The sequence below is a fragment of the Eucyclogobius newberryi genome, unplaced genomic scaffold (assembly GCF_026437365.1).
Source record: "Eucyclogobius newberryi isolate DKJ021-1_F unplaced genomic scaffold, fEucNew1.0.hap1 SCAF_2, whole genome shotgun sequence".
Classification (NCBI taxonomy): domain Eukaryota; kingdom Metazoa; phylum Chordata; class Actinopteri; order Gobiiformes; family Gobiidae; genus Eucyclogobius; species Eucyclogobius newberryi.
Window position 1 is genome coordinate 31,112,772 of NW_027315834.1, and position 23,831 is coordinate 31,136,602.

A 23,831-nucleotide genomic window follows, 5' to 3' on the forward strand; every position below is an offset into this window, starting at 1 on the left:
TGTGAACATTTTTGTGACTTTTCGTCAATGTTCACTGGGTGAAAAATAGGGGGGTTGGTCCCGAGAAGAAGAAGAAGAAGAAGAAGAAGAAGAAGAAGAAGAAGAAGAAGAAGAAGAAGAAGAAGAAGAAGAAGAAGAAGAAGAAGAAGAAGAAGAAGAAGAAGAAGAAAGCGCTCGCGCTTTCCTACCTCATGGTGTGGGTCCCTGGTCACTGACGGGTACTTTCGTTAATTTTGAGTGGGCTCCGCCCACTTTGTGTTTTTGGCCCTCTATACAGTAATAATGTTCAATTTTTGCATTACATGCTTATATGCACGGAACATGCAAGATATGGGGAACGTATTCATGAGCTACTTAGCGCAAATGAGCGCTTTATATGGGGATCCCAATGTAAAGTGCTTGTTTAGTGCGCACTTTTGCACGGGCTTCGCCCGTTTACAACCATAATGTTCCATTTTCCTACTACTAATTAGCATGCACGGGGCGTGCGTGAGTGAAGGAGTGCGTTAGTGAGTGTTTGGAAGTGGGCGAGCGCTTTGCGCTCGATTTCGTGCGCACTACGTGGGCACTTTCGCAGCCGTGCTTCGCACGGCCTTACGAGATTAATAGGCCTCTCGCCAGCTTGTGGCGCTCGGGCCTAATAATAATGAAAGCCAAGCAGTCCCTCAAGTTTTGATATTTTTTCTGCTAAAACATCATTGCACAACTTTATCTGCCACACGTTTTGCACCCTTTATGGATAAAATAATAAAGTTTGAGGCCAGCCAGTTTTAGCAGCGAGTCATTTTCTTGTAGATGAATGAATTCTGACGATTCACAAAATGCATGTTGTATGTTGTTTGTGCAATTATTGTTCTTTGTATGTTTTTTGTTACATATCAGAACAGGTCGGGGCTGTGTGTTCCTGCTTATGGGGAGCTTTTGTTATTTGCGAGTGCCTTTGTGCGTTGGATTTTTAAGGAGCTTGTGTTTGCTGCATGTGACCCAGTGTAAATTCTATACGTGTGGTGTGACACATTGCAGTACACAAGTGTGATTAGGGGACTCAGGGGAGATTGTTACATGTTGCCCCTTTGTTTTGCTGTGTATTTGAGGGACTGTAGCTCTCATTTTTACATTCAGGAAACAATATAAGCTGGATTGTCAACTTTTACATATGGCACAGCGTAAACAATAGTCGACTATCGGACACACACGTTTGAATATGATTTGCATTTTTGTAAGTCAGTCTCAATACTTTCATGGTTGTTTTTTCTTCAGCCAGGCCCACGAATTGCTGATAAGTTCACAAATAATATAATATTAGTAAAAATAAAAAGTAAAAAGTAATTGCAAATTGATTTAATAATACAATGTTAATATTTTTTTTATCCCATTTGCTCTTGCCATTCTTTTTTAACTCGCCAGTCTGTTTAAAAAGATAAAACTGATGCACTGAGGACAAACTGGGAATGACACATGGACTAAGTAAAGAAATAGCTAAATATAGACATTTAATAAAACTATAATTTTGACAGTAATCTCTTATCATACCATTTCATATCCTATAACTTATTGCGTATATATATATCAACCATCCCTATTCTGTTGCACTAACCAAAATATATAAAGCCAAACATAGATTAAGTCGATTTTAAAATGTTTGTTAAATGTATTGAATCATGTTAAAGTTCAATCCATGGCAGAACCCAACATTAATTCCCCATAAATAAAGTCTATAATCTCCTAAAGCGTTCTGATATATGATCTAAATACTGTTCACCTGTTGAAATGCCGGTAGTTTTCAGTGTTGGTAAACCCCTGCCTTTCTCTCTCTCCCCTTCTCTGTGCTGTAACCAGGACACACATCTCTTGATAACACAGAGTGACCTTTCCCCCCTTATATACAGTTTACAAATCCCTACGTGCTGTAAAACAATGAGAACGCGCCTAGGAGTGGTAATGGAAGGCTAATTCAGTAATTAGCAACTGATTAGCCCAGTGGACCCTCCCACGGTGGACTCTGAGTGTGACTGTAAACCAAAGTCCCTGTGACTTCATCTGAACACAGGCACAACAGACAACAGGCAGTGATACAGACAGACGGCTGTATTACCTATAAACACATTTGTTTTGGTATATTCCATTGACATTTAATACAGATGAGGGGCAGCAATTATTAAAATGTTTTGGGTTTTTTTGTAATAGGAGAAGATAATGGGTCTAGTAACTAACTATTTACTTTTGAATATTTCATGGCAAAGTACAACGTAATCAACAGAAAAACAAAAAAACAAAAAAAAAGATCACACGGCAGTTTGCATTGGAATTCTCACTGACCACGGTATGAAAATACATAAAATTAATTATTTTATGTTCCAAAGCTCAAGTAATAATAATGTTGTTGATATCTACATAAAAGAAGCAAAAATAACTATCCTTGACTTTTTTGGGAGATTCCTGATAACGATATTAAGACGATATTTAGATGTGTTAAAACATGTCTTTAAAGTAAACAGTTGAGGTTTCATTATCAGACCAATGTGAATTATCTGTAAAATGTATCACAAAAGTGCAGAAATATCACCTTATAACCTTATAGCATAACTCCCCCCCCCATATATATATATTTTTCACTACAAACAATATACTCGATATTCAAAATGTGCACATCTTCTTAACAACTTTCACGATATTATCTACATTTCGACATATTGCCCACGTCTAATTGTCCTTCTACTTCAAAGTACTTCCCAGTTGATTTATCATATTGCTATGGCTCTAGTATAATAGACTGTCCCAGGGCTTAAGTGTGTGTCTGGTAATGGGGTGTGGGGCGCTCTCCCCCTCTCCCCCTCTCCCCTTTGGTGCTTTGATTGTAAGAGAGAAGGTGTTGGTGGCTTTAGACTGCGGTGGGGGCTGCTGACGGGACCCTCTTTTTCCTCTGTCCCGGGGCCATTGTAACAGAGTGATAGGGGCTAATATGTGAGAGGTTGACTTGGAAGTGAGGCAGCAGCAGGGGGGGTGAGAGGGGAGACCCGATTACAGCTTTATCTTGTCATAGCAAATTACCACGGCGAGAGAGAGAGGCGCTGGGGCACGCATAGTGACCTCTCTGCTGCGCTCGGGACACAACACTTTACCTGTCCCACAAAAACACACACACACACATACACCCATTTAAGAGGTCACGAGGAGAGAATAACATGCTTTTTGATAAAGGATGTTACTAGTGTCATAGCTCTGTATTTATTATTTTATGAGACATATTATGCTTTTTTCCTAGGACTTAATATTGAACTATAGCATAAGTAGATCATCATTTTACATTTGTTTTAATTATAAATAGAAAACGGCTTAGTACTGTTATTGAAACAACTCCATTGACTTCCTGTTTATGGGCGCTGTTGAGAGCCGGCTGCTTGATGCATTGCTCTTCCTCTTTTCCAACTTTTTTAAGCTCTATTTAATATAATATTGTAAATCGGTATTTTCCAGACTATACGTCGCACCAGCTAAAAAATGCATAATAGAGAAGAACAAAACATACAAGTTGCACTGGAGTATGAAATAAGGATTTAAGTGTGAAAATAACAAATAATATCACATATAAATTGCTCCGGAGTATAAGTATATAAGTATAAATATAAGTATAAGTCGAACCCCGGCCAAAATGACTAAATAAGGTGTGACTTATAGTCCGGAAAATACGGTAGTCTCTGGAATTTTTGTACATTCCTGTGTAAGGCCAGGGCTCACAGACACGCGTTGGCTCTGCTTTGACTCAACTTTTTTTTTTGTTGGAATATTGCATGTTTTTGTCGCTATGATGTGCGTTGGCCCACAGCCCCCCCAAACGTAGGTCGTTTGTGTGCGGCTGGTCCTGGACCACCTCCGCTCCACAGTGAGCTCAGCCATGGACCCGCTGCAGTTTGCATATCGGCCTGGCATCGGAGTGGAGGACGCCGTCATCTCCCTGCTGCACCGCTCTCTCTCTCTCACCTGGAAAAGCCTGGCAGCTCTGTGAGGATCCTGTTCTTTGAACTCTCCAGCCCCTTCAACACCATCCAGCCGCTGCTCCTGAGAGAGAAGCTGGAGACGGCTGGTGTGGAGTATGACCTGGCAGAGTGGATCCTGGACTACCTCACAGACCGACCCCAGTTTGTGAGAGCCCGGAACTGTGTGTCTGACACTCGGACCTGCAGTGTGGGGGCGCCCCAGGGCACTGTCCTCGCGCCCTTTCTCTTCACCCTTTACACTGCAGACTTCAGACATGACACGGACAGCTGTGTCCTGCAGAAGTTCTCTGACGACTCTGCCATCATCGGACTCATCACGGACGACGATGACGCGGAGTACAGAGGACTGGAGCAGGACTTTGTGGACTGGTGTCAGCGGAACCACCTCCTCATCAACGCGGGGAAGACCAAGGAGATGGTGGTGGATTTCCGCAGACGCCACCCCACTGCCCCCTCACCAGTGAACATCCAGGGACGAGACATTGAGAGAGTGGACTCACACAAGTACCTGGGTGTTCATCTGAACCACAAACTGGACTGGACTCATAACACAGACGCACTGTACAGGTAGAGCCAGAGTCGGCTCTACCTCCTGAGGTTTCCAGTTGCAGGACAGTACATAATTACTAAAACTTTGAGTAAACAAATGCAACACTGTTGTAACAAGTTTATTTCATTTATTTGTGTACATTGGTTTCCATAAATAATATTGACCAATTGCAGCACTCCTTCTTTTATTTTCAAGTATAATATTTGACCCAATTTCAAAGTCGAGATACATTTCTACAAATACTTTCAAAGCATTTTAGTTAGTTTTATTTTGATGATTTTTCACCACACTGTGATACTTCAATCCTCTCTTGAAAAAAAACAACAACAGTTCATCCCAAATGTGCTCGTGTCCCAAAAAGGTCAAGCGATTTTGCCCGTCTCCAAAATATAGCATCAAAGTCATCAAAGGTGATTTCGAGGGTAAATATTTGTCTGCTGTTGCTTCACACGTTCTTGTCAAATAAAAAAGCTGTTTTCACATCAGCCAGCGGCAAGCATCTTCTCTCATAAACGTGTTAATAGACAAACACTAATTATTTCAATAACAGGCCAGCCCGTTAGAAACTATAAAGATATTTCGTCAGGCATTATTTCTTATTCATTCTGCCCTCTCTCGCCTCTCCCTGTCTGATTATGCATGTGTGTGCGTCTATGTGGATTTGACAGATGTAACACAGTCATTGAGCAGTCTTGAGACGCAGTGGTCACACTTAATTTCTCATGCCAGTGATGCACTAATGAATCAACAGCGTTTGCCTGTCAGCCGCGAGGGTCGTGCTCAAATGTACCGCCGTGTCTTTTAGCCAAAGTGCTATTTTAATACAGCTGCATGTTTTTAGATAAGGACCGGCCAATCCTGTATAGAAATTAAGTCTTTTATTGCTGTTAAAGCGCCTATTGACAAATAATGGCTTTTATTTAGTTGTTAATGTGTAAACTCATTATGAATACCTATGGTAGTTTATACAGGAGAATGGAGAGGTTCTTAATGCCCACAATAGTGTCGCAGTAGGGCACTTATTGTAGCAGTTATTTTTTACATAATCCTCTTGTCAACCAATTACAATACTACTAATGTTCATCATAATTAAAATAGATAAGTGCACTATTGAATTAGTTGATTTAAATAACTTAATTAGATGCATTTATATACATACATATTTTTGAAAATTAATAGAAAGCTAAAAAATATATGTGCAGAGGTCACATATGAGTTTATTGCATGTAGTCAATGAGATATAACCACCCTAGTATTCCTGAGTTTACCACTAAGCGATAAAATAGATATGTTTGTATCCTTGTTTTCATTGTGTCATTGTCAAATGTATTGGCCTTATACAAAAGTACTTGTAAGACTACAGAACTGAGGAAGCTACATGGATTAGTGAAAACATCTATTCACTCTTAAAAACATTGGTCCAGTTTTCAAACCTACCTGGACTTAGGTGTTACACCGACATGTAGAACTAAATTCAGCTTTTTAACCAGGCTCATCTATTTGTTGTGTTTTTATAATGTGGTGTTTAGTGCAAAGGAATGAGACCCCGGCACTCTCTAGTGTGCAGTTTTATAAGTGCACTGTAGGCTTTGCCAAGTCCCAAATCAAAGTGGCACCGTAGGAGCTCCTGCACATTGTTAGAACAGGAGGATAAAAGTAATAGGCTGCTTGTCCCAGCCCGAGGGCCCTGCAAGTCAAAACTGACAGGCTCTGTGTTCAGCCCTGGCATGTAAAAGGATTTGACGAGAGTGTGTGTGTTTGGCACCGTCCCGAAAGTTGTGCATGTCGGCGAGATTGGCAGCTCTGGCGTCAAACGAAGAAGTCGTACCCCCCTCCAGGAGCGATCACTGACATTTCCCGCCTTGTGTGTGTGTGTACACGGACTTATTTATTTTTTAAGTCGTAGCATCTGCATCCAGCTCTTCCCACTGCCACATTGTCCACGCCTTCAACCACAACGTCGCGCCAAGGAATCAAATGTTTTTCACACATACACCTTGCAACGCCCGGGACATGTCGGGATGTGGAAAGAAATAGACTGTCTTGTGTTGAGCAACGGCGAAGGAGGAAGGGAGGAATTGGGAAAAAAAAGAACAGCGGCATCTGTGCTGGCTGTAGGGAAAAAAATAGCATTTTTTTCTTCATTTTCTGGCAAGAGTTTAGTGTTTTTAAAGCAAGCTCCCCTCACATATGAGCTTAAGAAGACAAAAGTTGTTTAATTCGGTTCCATTGCAGAGGCAGTAAAGGGATAAAGAGAGTGAGGCGCAATTTTTACTTTGTTCCAGTCATTTGGAAGAGAATTGACATCTGCAAACTAAAGGCAGAACCGCCCACACTGCCAGCCTGCCACATAGGAATATAAATACATACATGCAGCCACTCGCACACACCTACAGGCTATGTGCACTCGCCGTGGCACAGACGCACAACCTGCTACACATATATAATAACATAACGACAGCGACACAAGCCAAAAGTTCCTGTTAAGAATAAATGTATGCTGATGAGGAAAGTTTTTGGGGGAAGCCAGGGTTCGGATCACGACTTTTTTCCGGTGACAACGTCTGACACGACCTCTTTAGCAGTTTTGATCTCACTGTGTTGGACGGTGTAAAGGGTAGAAATGTCAACCTTTGTGCGTGGATTATAAACTGGGAGGTTGTCAGGAGAAAAGGGAAGGAAGAAAAAGAAAATGATATAAGCTTGAATTGGCTGGAGGATAAGACGTGTCTGTCTGGCCTCACGTATAAATATTGTCACAGGCCCTAATGGAGAGGTTCTTTGAAGAAGCCGGTAGTCGCTGCTAATTCCCTGTGATTGGAAAGTGACCTTCATTGTTGCCCCCCCCGCGCAAGATGACATCTCCCTGGCAGTTTTTTTTTTTTTTAAAGACAGCAGCTAAAAGATCTGACAGCCTCGCTCACCCGGACCTCCACCTCCCCCCCCACAACACACCTCTGCGCCTCCATCTCCCCCCCACCCGTATTTTGGAATTTGTTTGTTGCTCCGTCTAAAGGAAAAGCGTCGGAAAAGAGTGCGGCTCTTTTAAGTAGGCGCTGGATTAGATAAATGGGAAGTGACAGGTGTGACCGCTGCCTTCGAGATGCCTGCTATCCTCCCCTGTCTCTCTCTTTCTCTATCTTTCCGTCAAGTCGTTTGCTCATTCTCTCTAACAACATCGCTGCCGTCGGTTCCTCGATTTTTTTTTATTTTTTTTGCATTCGCGTGTGGCACTGATGCAACCTCGTAATCACAAAGCGCCTCATGTCAAGTGTGAATTTGCCTAATCTGGATAAGAGAGGGTGAGTGAAATAAGACAAGAGAAAGCATAGGTCTACACGCGGTCAGGTGCTAAAACGGCAAAAGGTTAATTCATATTCAAGTGATCATAAGAAGACCCGTCGCAAAAAAAAATATATATATATATCTATATACATGAAGGAATGTTATGTACAATTGCCTGTATCAACACTGCTTATCCGTTACAATACAAGTAAGAGAACTCCAGGGGAATTAGTGAATTATTGATCGTGCTGACTTATTCAGAGTGTGCAAACAGACACAGCCCCACAGACAGAGTTAGAGCCAGTCGAGTGAAAAAAAAAAAAAAAAAATGTCATGGTCGTCTCTATCTCTCCCAAAATAAATATACAACAGAAAATAAAATATAATAAACATAATAATAGTATAATAATGATTTGTGTCTCCAACATATCTTTTATGGCATCATAGATATAATTTGAATAGATTAAAATGTAATAAAATAGCTAGATATACTTGGCTATAAAAATTTACTGAGCCGGAAGTGATGACCAAGTTTGCAATATCCATATAAATTACCGGTAAGGCAAGCAACGTAATAATCTTAACATGAATGGATTGATATATTTCCCCCAGGTTTGTTGGGTTCAGTATTTCTTTTTAAAGTCAGTATAGAATGTATGTGTGTATTAAATAACATATTTTTATGTTCTTATTGTTGTGATAGTTTTCAATTCAATAAAAACGTAACGGCTTAAGTGGTTTAAACATCATAAATTGAGGTGAGAATGGTATGAAAATAGTGAAAATAGTCCGGGGCATTTTGGGTGAACGCTTCAGGCATAAAAACTATGTGCGAGAAAGTCATATTGTGGCTCCACTCAGTTCTCTTTATTGTTTTTGTATTTTCAAATATGACAGCCAACACTGGGAGTAGTGCAGGGTTCATGTGACTTCATTGTGGACTGTGATCTGTGTATTAAGTCCCACTTCCACCGACAACTTTTGAGTTAATGATTAGAAAACGCTCTGTCTAAATAAGCCATAATGCCATCAATCCTCAACAGTGTTTTTCACGCTTACTCAGTGTAAAAATGAGCCGGTTTTTTTATTACCCGTACTTAACACTTTTACTTCAATAATACCAGCCAGAATAATCTTACTTCAGTTTTCAATCTGCTGAATTCATACTTCTTTCTCTCCTTTCCTACACACACAAACACAGAGACATAATCTCTACAAGACAAAGGTGCAGTGGGATCCGAATGTGTCCTGCCCCAGGTGGTGTTCTCCTTACTGTTAGTGAGATTAGCCAAAGATTAACCCCATGGACCATTGACCCTCCTGTCTACAAAGAGCTGAGCTGACACACTGACGCCCGGCTGATTGTCTCACTAACGCGTGTACCTGTAATTAACTGGGAGATACTGCGCACCTGAACGCACCTCACTGCACCTCGCTGCACCTCAACGCCACCGCCACGATCCAACGCTCGTCTGCGTTGTCTTTTTTTCCCGGTTAATGGACAAGTGCGGCTGCCACTGTACCTCTCAGTGTCACTGTTAATTGGGCTGAGGTGGAATTAGGTTTATCAAAAGGGCTGTTCAAACAAACACAGGTTTTACTGGGTCAAAGATTAAGGTACTAGACTTTACTTAACACTCACTTGCTAGTGACGGCTTTGTCACCTAATCCTGTTATAGTCCTTGTCCCATGCCATTGTGTCACAGCTTTATACAGTGGGGCTAGCGATCGAATCAGAATCACAATAATCACAGGTTGCAACATCATTTTCTCTGAGAACAACAAAAATATTTATTTGTTTGGATTTGCAAACACATCTGTGATAATTTGGCAATTTGTTTTTCTGTGATAGTTGTTAAAACACCCATTCATAATAAGAAATATGAATGTTTTTTTTAAGTAAAGTACATATCACGTATGGTTTTTAAGCACAATATTATTTTGACAATTTCAAAATGTCCAATATCGTTTCACTTTCTTCCCAGGTATTCTTTAAATTATCCTGTCATTGCAAATAGCAGCTTTACTTTTTACTCTCTCTAACTGAACTTTCCAAATGCTGTTCAAGTTGTTTACAATCAGTAAAAAGGTCCCTAGTTCTGCAAATATGCAATCCGATGTACAATAGATGCTTTTGAAAGTTAATGTATTCCTTTACTTTGAAAAGGGTCATTTCACCATGGCGCTTTCCAACTTTCGCCAGACGGATGATTATTTGTGTCGACAGCTTGGCACTAGCCACAGAGCTTCACTTTGAGCAGTATACATTATATTTTGTAGCTGTCATGCTAATTCTTGTTGTATTTGTAGTGATTTTGTACCCACATGCAATCTTTTTATAACACTATGGAAATGACTTGACGCCGCTCCAACTCTTGTTATTTGAAAGCGATCTTCAAGTTTTTTGTAATTTCCTTCTGATGGCAGTCGCATTCTCGGCGTTAATTGTCACGAGTTTGACGACAAAACACAAAAACGCTGCACGGAAACTTGGGATCGAGTACAGTAGCGTTGGCCGTGACTCAAAAACGACAGCTTTGTAATGAAGAGTTAGCGTGACTCTAAGTGTGTGCGAGTCTTTAACTACTGTCCTTTCAAGTGCGCACTCTGTCAAGTACCTCCAAGTCACTCAAATGCAGATTCCAGAGGATGTAAGGCGTGCACAGAAGAGGGAAGGCGAAGTGTGCCCTAACTTGAAATAACTGGCCCAGGATGAAAGGTGCAAGCGATGGGCTGTGAGAAAGAGGTTTAGAAAAATAAAAGAGGCGGAAAAAGTGAAGAGGAATAGGGATAATGAGAGGGCTAGTGCCAGCGCCTCCCTCCTCGCTACAATCTCCTTAAACTCTCATTTTTTATCACGAATAAAATATTTTTTTATTTTAATACCGTAAGTTGTTTTACCCTCAGTCAAGGGTCGACAAAATGACATCTTTGTTTCCTGAACACACTGGGCAGGTTAAGCACACATAGAAGTATAAGGGTTCCTTGTGTCCTTCTTATAGTCATTAAATCCATACAAACACATGGAATCATGGTTTAGTTAGTGTAATTGTAATGCCTTTATCAATTCAGGTTCTAATGTTATGATGGTAACTGAGAACCTAAAAGGAAAACGATTCAAAGGTTTCAACATTGGAAACGTTAAATTCAACAAAGCAGCTTGTCAAACTCAAAAAAGTCAAGTTCTTTAAAGGCCAAAATAGCAGGACATCAGGAACTTTGGGTCATTCTTTGGAAAATGAATGCCAAAAAGGCCATTATTTTAGTTGAACAATGGAACTGTAATAATTGCATGCTCAGTGTTAAAACGTTTAAATAATAGCTCTTCTGTCTGTTCTAAGTTTGAACATGAAAGGAAATGTAAAGGACAAAATGATAATGTGCACGATGAGGAGTGCCAGAAGATTATCCATGCTGTTTCTGTTGTTTATAACACTTATTCATTGGCATTGAGTCAGAGGATTTGACAGCCTGATTTGAAACAAAGTTTCAGAGAAGCGTGCTTATTTCATCTAAACCTTTGTAATAATGATTATATTATCTGTCTTCAGGAGCACGACAGCAGTAAAGGGCACGCCCTGAGTCCTTACACCCAGCACAACGCTACCTCACCGGGCAAAGAGGAGGCCGGAGGCGGCAGTCGGCCCTGCAGTGACGGCGGCTTGGCCACAGGAGCCCTGGGGACCCCTGAGAGGCGTAAGGGCAGCCTTGCAGACGTGGTGGACACACTGAAGCAGCGCAAGATGGAGGAGCTGATCAAGAACGAGCCAGAAGGTCAGTGGTGACAGGAGGCGTATGTCCAGATGTGTGCTGCGTCTGGACTCAGATCTGCTATCACACGCTGCTGTCCTGTCTCTGCTATCACTATCACCCCCTCTGTTATGAGCCTACACACTTGATAAGAGGCGAGCCTTTGTTTCTCTGCACACAGACAGACAGCATCAGCTGTTCAGGCTCATTGTCCACAATGCTTTGCATATTTATCACAACCTGACAAATAAGACGTGTGTGCTCGGCGGCAACTGTGAATGCACTTGGATATCTTAACAGCCATCCAATTGTGTCATGGATTATATTCAAGAGGAGGAAATGTATAGCTCTGTGTTCTCAGGGAGAGTCAAACACATGTGGGTACCTTTGCAGCCTTAAGGTTAATAGGCCCTCAGAGTCCAAGTACAATCCCCTCGGCAATAGTCCAGGAGAGGCGGTTTGAGCCTAGGGCAACATAGCTTAGCATGATTAGTCTCTATGCTCATTCTCTAATGCGGCCCTGGGCTACAGTTAGCCTCGTCAAAGAGTTAAAATTAGCCTGTGACCAACTGTGACTCTATTAGGGACAGTAATGGTGGCTTAAGTCACTATGTAATGCATGTGAAGGTGATAACGTGACAAAAACATTACCAACAGGTGCTCCCCCCTTTTTTAGAACGATGGCACGTATAAATAACATGGCTCTTTATTGCCGGAGAAATCATTTACGTCTGAGATATTGGCCCTAAATGTCAACCTCTTAAATGGTGGACATCAACAATAAGAATTAAAGAGAAGTATACAATGTACTGATTATTGAAAAAGTGATTTGAATCATGCACTTTACTGTTATTGTCATATAAAAAGGCTGAATAGGACATGGCCCGCAATTTGTGACCATAACCTCAAGATAAATTGAAGTTTTCAGATTGACAAAAGGTGCATCTTGTGTTTGGTAAAAAGTGCTCAGGTGTACAGTGTACCCTGATGTGTTTGTGTTCCCCACCGCACATCAACAGTCTTTCAATTCAAGCTGTGATGGCCTAACCTCATTTCAAGTCTTTTCAGTGAGCCTTTCAGAGATGGCTGGTCAGCTCTGTTAGAGCCTACTTGTTTTTATTTCAGTCGATATAGAGCAGTCTGTTGTGGCACATTTTATCATATAAAAAAACATGTACTCCGGTGTAATTGTAAGTGTGTTTTGGGTTGTTCGCTTGCTTCGCTGGACCTTGTGAACCGTCCGCATAGGAAAAAAACAACAATAATGGATCTTTATGAGTCAGACGTTGCAGGGTAGAGGGAGGGCAAGGCAAGAGGAGACTCGGGAGAGGAAAAGTGAGTAGGAAAAGATGCGAAAGGAGAGAGTGAAGGATGCGAGCTGTGTCTTCTTTACAGACCCCATTAGTGGAGAGCCACAGTGGTGCAGCGTCCAAACATTATCTGGCCTACGCTTAAATGAAACCCGCTAACAAAAGGCCTCAGCGCCTCCAGACTCTAGGCCAAGCAAGAGCAAAAGAAAGAAAGAATAGATGAAAAAAGCAAAGGGAAGTGGCGAGAGGAGGAGTGGGGGGCTTTGGTATTGAACCGCGAGATAGAAATCCCTTTTCGGTGCCCGGCTAGGCTATTGTTTGGCTGTGTGGCTCACAAAGGCCATTAGCAGCAAACAGCAGGTTGGGATGAAAATTTAATGAATGCTTTAATCATTATGAAAGGCCAGGAATATTACTGCTCTCTCAGTCTGTCTCTCTCTCTCTCTGTAACTCGCACATACACAAAGCGCTTCTGCTGCTGGATCAATGGCACATTCACGCTGGACGCATCAGGGTATTAACACCAGGAGGAGAGTTAGCAAGAGGCCAAAAACACAAAATGGGTCAGAAAACGATAAACATCTCGAAAAAGACGGCTTGACTTTATCGAAGGCAGGCCCCGAGCAAGACACACGCACACACAACACAGTAAGTTCTGAAGATGTAGCTGGGTGTCTGCGGCTAGTGTTGCTCTACTTAGGCTAGATGAATGGATAGTGGTCCTTACTAGGTCAGTGCGACAGTGCTGTTTAAGCCTTTGGGAGAGGAGCTGCGTATTTGCATATGTATCCGTTCATTTTCGGAGCATTCGGACGGCCGGTATGTGGAAGCGCGCGTGTGATGGTGTTTGTGTGTTTGCGGTAATAAATGATAAGCCGCGGCGTCCCCCATGGCCTGGCCCGACCATGCTCCAGCGCTCTCCTGCTCCCCGCCATTCATCTCCTGTCTCAGCCCACCGGCCACCTGCTACCCCCAGAGATACACACTCACCACTACACTGCCACGGCTACCAGTAGTTTACGGGTACAGTGGTAAACTTCTGGTGAGGCTCGGACACTCGCAACCGTGCATTTTTTCACACGCAAAAACAGAGTCACTGTAAAAGATAAGACCGTTTGAAACTATTTATAACTATTTACATGCACTGCCACTAGACATATGATTGGCTTTTCCACATGCACTTGAGGGCCTTTACTTTGTCATCTCATGTTTCATAGCATACGAACATATTGAAAAGCAACAACTATCTCCCGTTTCCCAAACAAGGGATTTTGTTAGAGCTCCATCTACTGACAGCACATGGAATTACACAGGCAAGCGAAACCAAATTAGCTTTCCCCAGACATGCTAATGTAAGAACGTGGTTATAATAAAGGAGCTTTCACGGCAGAAATGCTCAGAACCAGGCCATGATTTATGGACTTAATTAGAGCATACAATTTTAGACATCTTATGACATCATAAAACTGAAACATTTGGAATGGAGTGTTTTCTGATGCTCAGAGGGAGAGGTCTTGCTGAACAGGATCCATCAAGCTAACGTAAATTGAGGTAAATATGACTCGAAGTCACTGGGATAGGCTCCAGTCACCCGCGACCCCAAAAGGGAACAAGCGGTAGAAAATGGATGGATGGATGACTCCAAGTATTTTTTGGGATGAGGGAATAATGTTACAACATGGTTAAAAGCTCATTTTTAATATGGCTTGGTAAAGGCATTAAGAACGATACGGTAAATATATAGATTTAGTAGATTGCAGATTGATAAAATGCAATGTCGGATTCACTTGACTTCTAAATTGAAAATCTTTGCCGTGTCATTATGCAAAGCGCGTCTCTCAAGTAATATGGATGATTTCTATTATTTAGACTTCATAAATCAGTTGTATTCTTGTATGTGTATCAGTCAGTCTAGTGGGCACTCGACAGGCAGCCCCGTGCTGGAGAGGCCGTGTGAATCATTACCTGGAATAATGAGAGCGGAGCATCGCGGGAGGCCTAGGGTCAAGAGGAGAGCCAGGCTAACACCCGAGAGAAAAGCCAATACTGTCTTAATGTACCGACGCACACATAGACAGACACACCTGGGTTGGACGTGCTTTTCGACGTGCCATTTAACCCCAAGCGACCCAAAGAGCACAATGAGGTTATCAGCTGTTACCAGGGGGACGGAGCGGCAGAGAAATAATAGTCGAGAATAGATTTAGATTGTTAAGCTCAACATGAAGGATAGAAGAATTAAAAGGGGGCAGAGTCACCGTGCTAAATGGGGCACAGATGTTTGGGTTAGCCCCCAGAGTGGTGGCTTCTCTGCCCTGGACACTCATTCGTCCTCGCCGTGTCTCTATTGCTCTCGCCACTCTCTTTCTTCTGGCCCATGTAAACAACTGAGTGCCAGATCCGGACGCCCCTTTTGACCCTGACACACAGGGCAGTCGCAGGCATCATCGGCATTTAACATTTGCCATTTTTAAAGTGTTAGCAAAGCAGGGTTATGGTAATGCGGTTCAAGTCGGTAAAGTGGACAAGTCTGGTTTGTAATGTTTCTGAGGACTTGTGGTCAAAATAGTTTAATAGAGGTTAAGCAGAAGTTACCTTCAATACTCTGAAAGGGTAAAGAGTCGAGGGCAGGTGGAAAAGATGGACGCTGGCGCTGAAATGTTGAGTTTTCTTGTAGTGATACGTCTCATTCCGACATCGCTGATCACATAAGCGTATAGCATATGCCGTTGATCTGTGCTTATTGTACTTGGCCTCCATATTGACATTCAAAGTAGATGTCAAGGTATTAACTTTTAGATTTAAAGCTTCATAACCTAACTTTCTGAATAATAAAAAGAAGTTAATGTGAAACAAAATGTTCCTTTTTTGTTTAAGTTGTATTATTATAGATAATCATCTTAAAATATGAATTACGTTAATATTCTTGACATCCGTAGTGTCAAGACATCAATAAACATCTAAGACCAGTAGGCAGTGTGGAGGTCTATAACTATTATATGACAAGAAGGTCTATATCAAAGTTGCAGTCTCGCTGACAGCCATACAGCGTGATATATCGTACAGCTATTGTCACTCTGCTGACCTTTTCACTATGCGCCGGTTCACAATTGACAATAGTTGTGTTGTTTTATTGGTGCGGGGGTCCATTTCCGAGGTGCGCCCCTGACCCCTGCACTTCATAGGGTTGATCTGGATTCAAGAAGACACGCACTAAACGACAGGTCTTCAGCTCGGCCCGCAAACCTCAGGGTCAAACAGGATAGGGTTTTTATGGCCAAGTGTAATCGCTGTTTCAGGTCGCTCCGAGGCACTGGTTTCCATACTGAAAATGCCAGCTCAATGACAGATGTCACACAGCCCGCGCGCACACACACACACACACACACACACACACACACACACATCACACATCACACATCACACACGCACAACTACACACACTTCACTTCATCTGTTTTCTTGGCAGGGACGGAAACCCGGAGCTTGCTTTTAGAGAGCACTGAGGCATTTTATAGGACAGCACTTAGGCAGGGCTATTGTGCCACATAAGCACACACTGGCCAGGGCTCCCTCACGCCTCCATACACTCCAATGGGTGACAATGGGAAGGGCGGATACAGGCTGCCAATAAGAAGGAGAGCGGAGAAGAGGAGGCAGAGGAGCGGTGTTGGAGAGGTGCAAAGGTTCGAGGCGGTCCCCTGTTGAAATGTCCATCAGTCCCACCCCCAGCCTTCACTCTGGTTAATCCTCACCGCTTCACTATCTGGGGGGTTATGTCAAGCATCAACAATGGCGTTTACAGCTATGGGAAAGAAAAAAATAATACCGTATTTTCCGGAGTATAAGTTGCCTTGGAGTGTAAGTCGCACCAGCCAAAAAATGCATAATAGAGAAGAAAAAAAACATACATAAGTCGCACTGGAGTATGAAATGCGGTTGCAAGTGTGAAAATAACAAATAATATCACATATAAGTCACTCCAAAGTATAAGTAATAAGAGTTTATAAGTATAAGTCGTAACCCGGCGAAAACTATGAAAAAAGGTGCGACTTATAGTCCGGAAAATACGGTAATAATAATAGAACGCCACAATATGTCAACAGTTTTAAAGTCTTTAAGTGCAATATGATGAATTTTAACTTGGACCATGGATTGACGACCATATTTAAATCAAATTGCATACGGCAACATAAAAAGCTTTTAGAAAGGATCAAGTCACAGTCAAACAACCTGGAAACCTTCTCAGAGTTAGAGCGTACAGGACACTGGTCTCTATATGCAATCTTAACCCTTTTGTCTAAAATAAGACTGCATTTTCACATAAGGATTCCAATAGATTAACAGTAATTTAAGACGCAACTGACCTTTCTTAGTTTGACAGTGTCCCAATTACAAAGAAGTGGTGATCCAATTGAGTGTTCTGAGCTTTTCAAAGAGGCCTGTAATAAGTTGCTAAAGGAACATTTGTAGCACAAGACCCTTTTACTGTACGCAGGTCTGAGAAATTGACAGTCAGTCAAGCTTAATTTGAATTTGGAGTAAGTCATGACGAAGATCTTTCAATTGGTTCCATCTTTGGGCCCTCCTCCAGATCTTGAGGTAGATTCACAGACCTCTGGCTCCAAGATGAGTCGTGCATGTTAGTAATAGGTGTGTGAAACCCGTTCACATCAGGATTTAACTGGGAAGAACCTGCATTTGACTGTGAGACAAGATAAATTGGGAAGTTAAAAGACCTACAGCAAACATCAACAATGGCCTCTGCAAGTCATCATGGATCTGAGCTGCCTAATGGAAGCGAGTGACAGAACAGAAGCTGCACAGACTAGCGTGGGAGCAGACGCTAGCCTTTATGTGATTTCCACCCTTTTGCCGGTAATTAGTTACTTGTATAAATTAACATGAAGTGCAGCAGGACTCTCTCAGGCATTGTTCGCACTGATCATTCTTCTAGCGCTGGGAAAGGGAAGGCGAGAGCAGAAAAACAGTCAAAAGGACTGAAAAGAAGTCTTGTTTTTCATGTTCCTTATACAAGCCAGGGAAGTTGGATTAAGGAGGAAGAAAGCTAAATTTGTCCCGTTGTTTGATAATTGGAGAGATCTAAATTCACGGTCAGAACGTGATAAAAGAGTCTGAGTTGCGCTTCTCGCAAGCGATTATGTTTTTGTTTTGGCGCTCCTCATATCTGAGGGGTCGGCACCATTCCGTTATGACTTCGGTATTTGTCGGGTCACAGCTTCAAAACCTCAAATCATAAGGTTCCGACATGTTGGAATTTTACATTTGTCACTTTAGCCAATCAGAACAGCCTGACTGCGCAAGGCTCTGTTGCCCAGTGACACCGCTTAAATTCACTAGTGTGAAGCCGACTTAACTCAGTCTTGAACTACTGTATTAGGAGAGATTTGCTTTTTACGCTTTTTGTTCTATAGCTCATTTTCCAACCTTCAGTGTTGAGATTTGAAATGTGTTTTAACAAAAGGACAATACCACAAAAGGACAAAAACATTCTTCTCCATAAATGCTTAAATCAAGGAAAGGTCACGTACCTTACTTTTTTTCATTTTTATTGTCATCTGAATGTCAATGTCATTGTGTTTCGTGAGGGATTCTACTGAATACAACTGAATATATTAATTTGAGTTATTTTCAAGAACACAATGAAGACAATTGAAAGCCAAAATGTTCCGCATACAATGTTATTCTGTTGAACAAGTGTTTTATGTAATCCTTTATAGAGTTAATTTTGTATTTATTATTTATTCATGTTTTTGTTGATCTGATCAACAAAGCAGACCATTATATTCATGTCATTTTATAGCTTTACACCTTTTATTTTTAAAGGATTTTTGGCGCGTTGGACAGAACAGATGAGGATGAAATGGCGGATGAGAGAGAAGGAGTGGAATCAGGAATCAAACTCACATTTTTACACATTTCCATTCAAGTTTCATGCATAAAAACCTCCCAATCTAATTCAGACACAATCTAAACGCATCCCAGACACAGACGAAGACCTTTGCACGTGTTAAAGGTGCACTATGTAACTTCTCTCAACCACCTGCTTGAGATATTACTTTTTTTTTAGCTTGCAGTGTTCCACAGGAGAGCATTACACAATACCGAACTACAATCGCCATGGAGACGCTACCAGGCCAAGTTACAGGTTCTGATCTGTGGAGAGGTGATTTATTGATTTGTTTTTCTTCAATACAAACACCTGAAATGCCAAAACATCTCCATGAAGACAAGCAGTAAATTACATTGCTCACATTATACTTCATATATATATTATTTAGTCATGACCAGAACTCAGAATTTCCCGTTTTCTCCTTGTGTTTGGTACTTTCCCCCTCCCTTTTGTGATGAGAGCGACGTCATGGGGCCAACCTGAGGCGCATTGTGGGGCACTCCATTGTGTTGGCTTGATGAAAGGCGCATTCAAGTCACTTTCTTATTGAATTGTTTTGCTTTTCAGCGTTGGCATTCTTTTCCGCGGCGGCCTTGCTCTGCTAGACAATCACTGGGGATGAAACTGCTTTTGGGGCCATTCTTTGTAAAGCCCAGATGAGCGATATTAAGCCTGTGAATAGTTCTTGCGCGATTGTGTATGTGTTTTTTGGTTTGGAAAGCAGTGCCCCAATAGCTTTTGTCCGATACATCAGAATAAAAGCTCTTAGAAGAGTTGGAAAAGGGGGTCCCGCGATGCTGTGTGTGTTATTGGCCTCCCGGTGTGGCATTAAGTTTTCGTACAAAAGCTCGAGGTTCATGAATCAGGGCCTAGCTTCCAGTTCTTGGTCATTGTTGACACTTGGAGATTGGCTGTCTACTGTATGTGCCACTGAGAATGTTGATACTCCAGGCAGAAGGAAAAGGGCCTTTTTAGACTCATTTAAAAGCCTCCGTTTTGCATCAAGAATGTGCAAGATTGTGTGAGTCAAGCCATCCCACATAATGGTCCTGTCACTGACTCCCAAATATTAGCCAGGCCCCAAACTTTGGCATCCAACCCATTCTCTTCCATTCAATCCCACGTCCCATGACCAGAGCGGAAGAATTCGTGATTTATCTATTGAGCGTTCTCATTGCCGTGCCCTCTTGTTGTTTCTGCAGCTTTTCTGTTATTTTTTGGTTCTTTTCTTCCCATTCCCATAGAGAGACACAGGAATGTTTTTATGCAACAAAATAGCGGCGAGATTAATGGGTTTGTTAAAACTGGCATTGGCTCGCATTTATTTAGCTGTTATTCTATCAGACGAATATGAGAAGCTTTCAGCATATCTTAAAATGGTTCAGCAGTACAAGCCGCACAAAAGCCAACGTGCAAATGACTAAACTTAAATGTCTCAGCAGTTTTATATTAAATGCTGTTTTGCAAATAATACATTAATGCGTGAACAATTTGTGTAATTATCTTGCCGTTAAACCTTGCGTGCATGTTTTTTTTTCATATTTCTCTACGCGCATAACATAAAACATAGTATTACTCCAAGAAGACAGGCAAGACAGTCAAGATAAGATAAGATAAGATAAGATAATCCTTTAATGTCCACACATGGGGAAATTTTGGTCAACTAGTCAACTAAATGGGAATTTGTTCTGCGATTTATATTTCTATTACAGGTTAAATGTATTACCGCTATCTATGCATGTACAAGACTTGTTTTGTGAACGTTTTATTCTCAGTTTTACTTCAGGCACACAGTGGTATCTGTGATAAATAGAATCAATACCAGGATGACAGTAGACTTTGCTACACATACCAACGCTGTGTAAATAACTGTATCCACTGTCCCCCAAATCCAGTGGAATTTGAACATCTGTCCGTGTATTTGTGACCTATTTAAGTCGCCATGGTCCAAGTAAACATCTGTACTCCCACAACAACAGCGTGTAAGCCCACTGTACATTCTCAGTGCCTTAAATAGACTGGAAATAAGCTCTGTGTTAGTGCATATTAGCTGTTATTGTTTTGCCCGCGCGCTAAGGCTACATATGGGTAAGTTTGCGTTGTCGGCGTCTGCCTCCCGCTCTCTGTATGTTAATGTTTTACACACGACGCTTTCCCTTCATAATCCACGTAGGCCCGTGTACAAAGTAGCACAATCTGCTTAGCACAATTTTACATCTCGCTCGGCGCACACATGTAGAAGCATTAGGCTCTATCGCTCATGTCAGCAGTGTCCAGCCGCGGATTTAAGACTGAACCGGGATGTAAAGGCGTTTTAGAAAAACTGGGTACAAACACGCTGCAGCTCAGAGCAGATCGTCTCATAAATATATTTACAGGTTTTGCCGTGGACCAAATACAATACTTGTGTACGCGTTTGTGATCAATTGTGTCTATAAATTAAGTTTTTATTTTTGGCTTTTCCGTTTTTGGGGGTGGAAGTAGAAATTAATCTGCACCCAAATTGTGTAATGGTTGATGATATATTACTCTGAGTCTTCATTTGTCCAGGCTTGTGTTTGCATTGTTAAGATATATCGAGTGTTGAACATTTTCTATACCTTAACAGCTTCAATGTGAATAATATAAAGTGAAAGTGGATGCGTACGTCATCTTCTCGTACAAATACATACTGTCACCTGAGTGCACAAGATGAAAGCAGGTTAAGTCCCTTTTTTGACAGTTTTACGACACATTTTAAAACGATTCAAAATGAATTCTAGAAAAGAGAGCGAAACTAACTCCCTAACAGCGGTATAAAGTGATATTGCTGCACTTTTGTGGTTCATTTTGCTGCCCATTTACGTTTTGTGCAATACTTGAACCTCAGCCAAGACCAGGCACATTTGAACAGATTCATGAAACACTGTGAAACTATCTGAATATATTGTTAATGAAAGTGCAGAAGAAATAACTAAGAAGTAACCAGAAGATGACTCACGGCACACCAAAGACTTATCAAAGCATTTTAAGGGGAAAAGTGTTATTTCTACCGTGCCGTGACATTAATATTATGATAGTGCTGCACCGTGAGCTTTACGTATCGTTACATCCTCGCTCGTTCGCCCAGGGTCGTGTAATTAAGCAGATATCGGTCACGTGTTAAGTGAAGTCGGTCCGTCCCCTCCTCACGTCCCATAGCGCCGTATCGAGTTATTCTTCCATTGAGTGAGTCCGTCACTGTGTCAGCCTCTAAAGCCACAGGGTTCATTTTAATTAACCTCTTAGTGGCCGGTCAAAGGGGCGGGGCAGGCTCCTGAAGTGGTTTGATGTGGGGGGTTGAGATTGAGACCGTATCAGCGCACTAGATGTTGAAGGATTTCCCCTTCTCCTTCTTTACTATTGATTAGTTTGAATGATATTGGTGTATTGTATTTGGAAAGGCGTGTATTTTCTTGGGTAGTTTGCTGTAACTCACTGTTAGTTTACATTAAAACGCTGAATATTTGGGTGATACTTGGTGCGAAAAGTTTGAGAATCGCTGGCCTACAGCGTTTAACAGCATGGAGGGAGTGTCACACAAACTCTGAGAATTCTGACCTCTACTGCACACAATTTTTCATATGTATTTGGATAAAACTAAGTGAGTAAATATAGGATTTTACAGCGTATTTCTGCAAAATGACTTTAAGCAATTGGAACTATCAGGACGATGCCGTTTTGTCACGATTTGATTTTTATCTTATTGATCACAATTTGGATATGATTTTGCTTTTGTTTGGCCACAAAAGAAAGAAAAATTGTGCTTTCAAAAATAATCAATACATTACTATACTAGCTTACTGCTTTAATGCATATGTGAGGAATCAGGAGTTTATTGAGTTTAAAGATTGAGGCTACAGCTCTGAATTTTGTATAATTGAAAAAAATATAATTGTATCTCAGATGAAGCATTATGTATTACGAAATACTTTGGCTTTTTGATCTGTTCTGATCATTTATTTGACATCTGCTCATGTCTGTGTTCAAAATAGCCGTCCTCTTTCTCCTCCCTGACAAAAACAAACATTCTATTTCGCCACTAAACAAATGATAAGAAATCTAGAATCCAAACGATCCAAATGTTAAATTCTCGGTAAAACTTGAGGAATAATGTGTGAATACCAAGCACCTGCACTTAATGACAAATAAACCAACAGTGAGTATCTAAAAGTCCTTATTTAACTTAACTCTATATCTAGTTTTGTAAAGGAAAGCCCATCTCAGCAGCAGAAAACCTCTATAAGGAGCGGTTTGCTTTCTGTGCCTGCGAGAGGACGACGGGCTTAACATCGTCCCACCTGCACCAACATGACAACACACGGGACACTCCACCACGTAGAAACTGCACTGATGTTGACTTGACATCGCCCTATGATGTTATGATGATATAAGTACATTTTGAGGGAAAGCGATGGCAGCGTTGAAGATGAAGTTTGCACCTATAACGCCTCATCACAGCAGGGTGTCTGCTTGTCAATACATTACACCTTGGTCTGAAAGCTTATTGGATCTCTCTATCGGCGCTCACCTCACCCTCCTCCCTCTCTCTCCGTCTCTCTCCGTCCCTCTCTCTCCCCCTGGTTGGCCCTCTGCCTGTGCATCGCCTGGCTCTGCGCCCACACTCCCCCCTCTCCTCCACACTCTTCTCCCTCGCTCCTCTTCCTCCGCCCTTTGTCACCGCGTCCACCTGTTTCTAATCACTCCCCCCTCTCTCCCGCTCATTCATACCCTCCGAGCTCCCCCTCCTCCCTCCTCCTCCCTCCTCCACCACGCATACACCTCGCTCCGCTCTCCCTCTCCCCGTGCGACTCCTCCACTGGGCTCAGGAGCAGTGAACAGGTGTTGTCTCCTTTTGATTTGGGTGCGTTCGGATTAATGCTGTCAGTTCAGCTGTTAAAACAACTGCCACCGCCAGATGCCAGTCAGTTCTGGGCTGGATCTGTCATATTCACACACACACACACACACACACAGGCGCACACACACCTACACACACGAACACA

At 41.9% G+C, this 23,831-nt stretch overlaps 1 protein-coding gene across 9 annotated transcripts in view; it reads left to right on the forward strand.

Annotated features, from left to right (window-relative positions):
- The window catches only part of sox5 (SRY-box transcription factor 5), a 135,652-nt gene that overhangs the window by 20,471 nt on the left and 91,350 nt on the right, over nucleotides 1-23,831 (forward strand). For all 9 annotated transcript variants that reach the window (XM_072455010.1, XM_072455011.1, XM_072455015.1 and 6 more), the window contains exon 3: nucleotides 11,385-11,607. In XM_072455010.1, coding sequence (XP_072311111.1) covers nucleotides 11,385-11,607 — 223 coding nt within the window. The remainder of the gene's footprint in view (nucleotides 1-11,384; nucleotides 11,608-23,831) is intronic.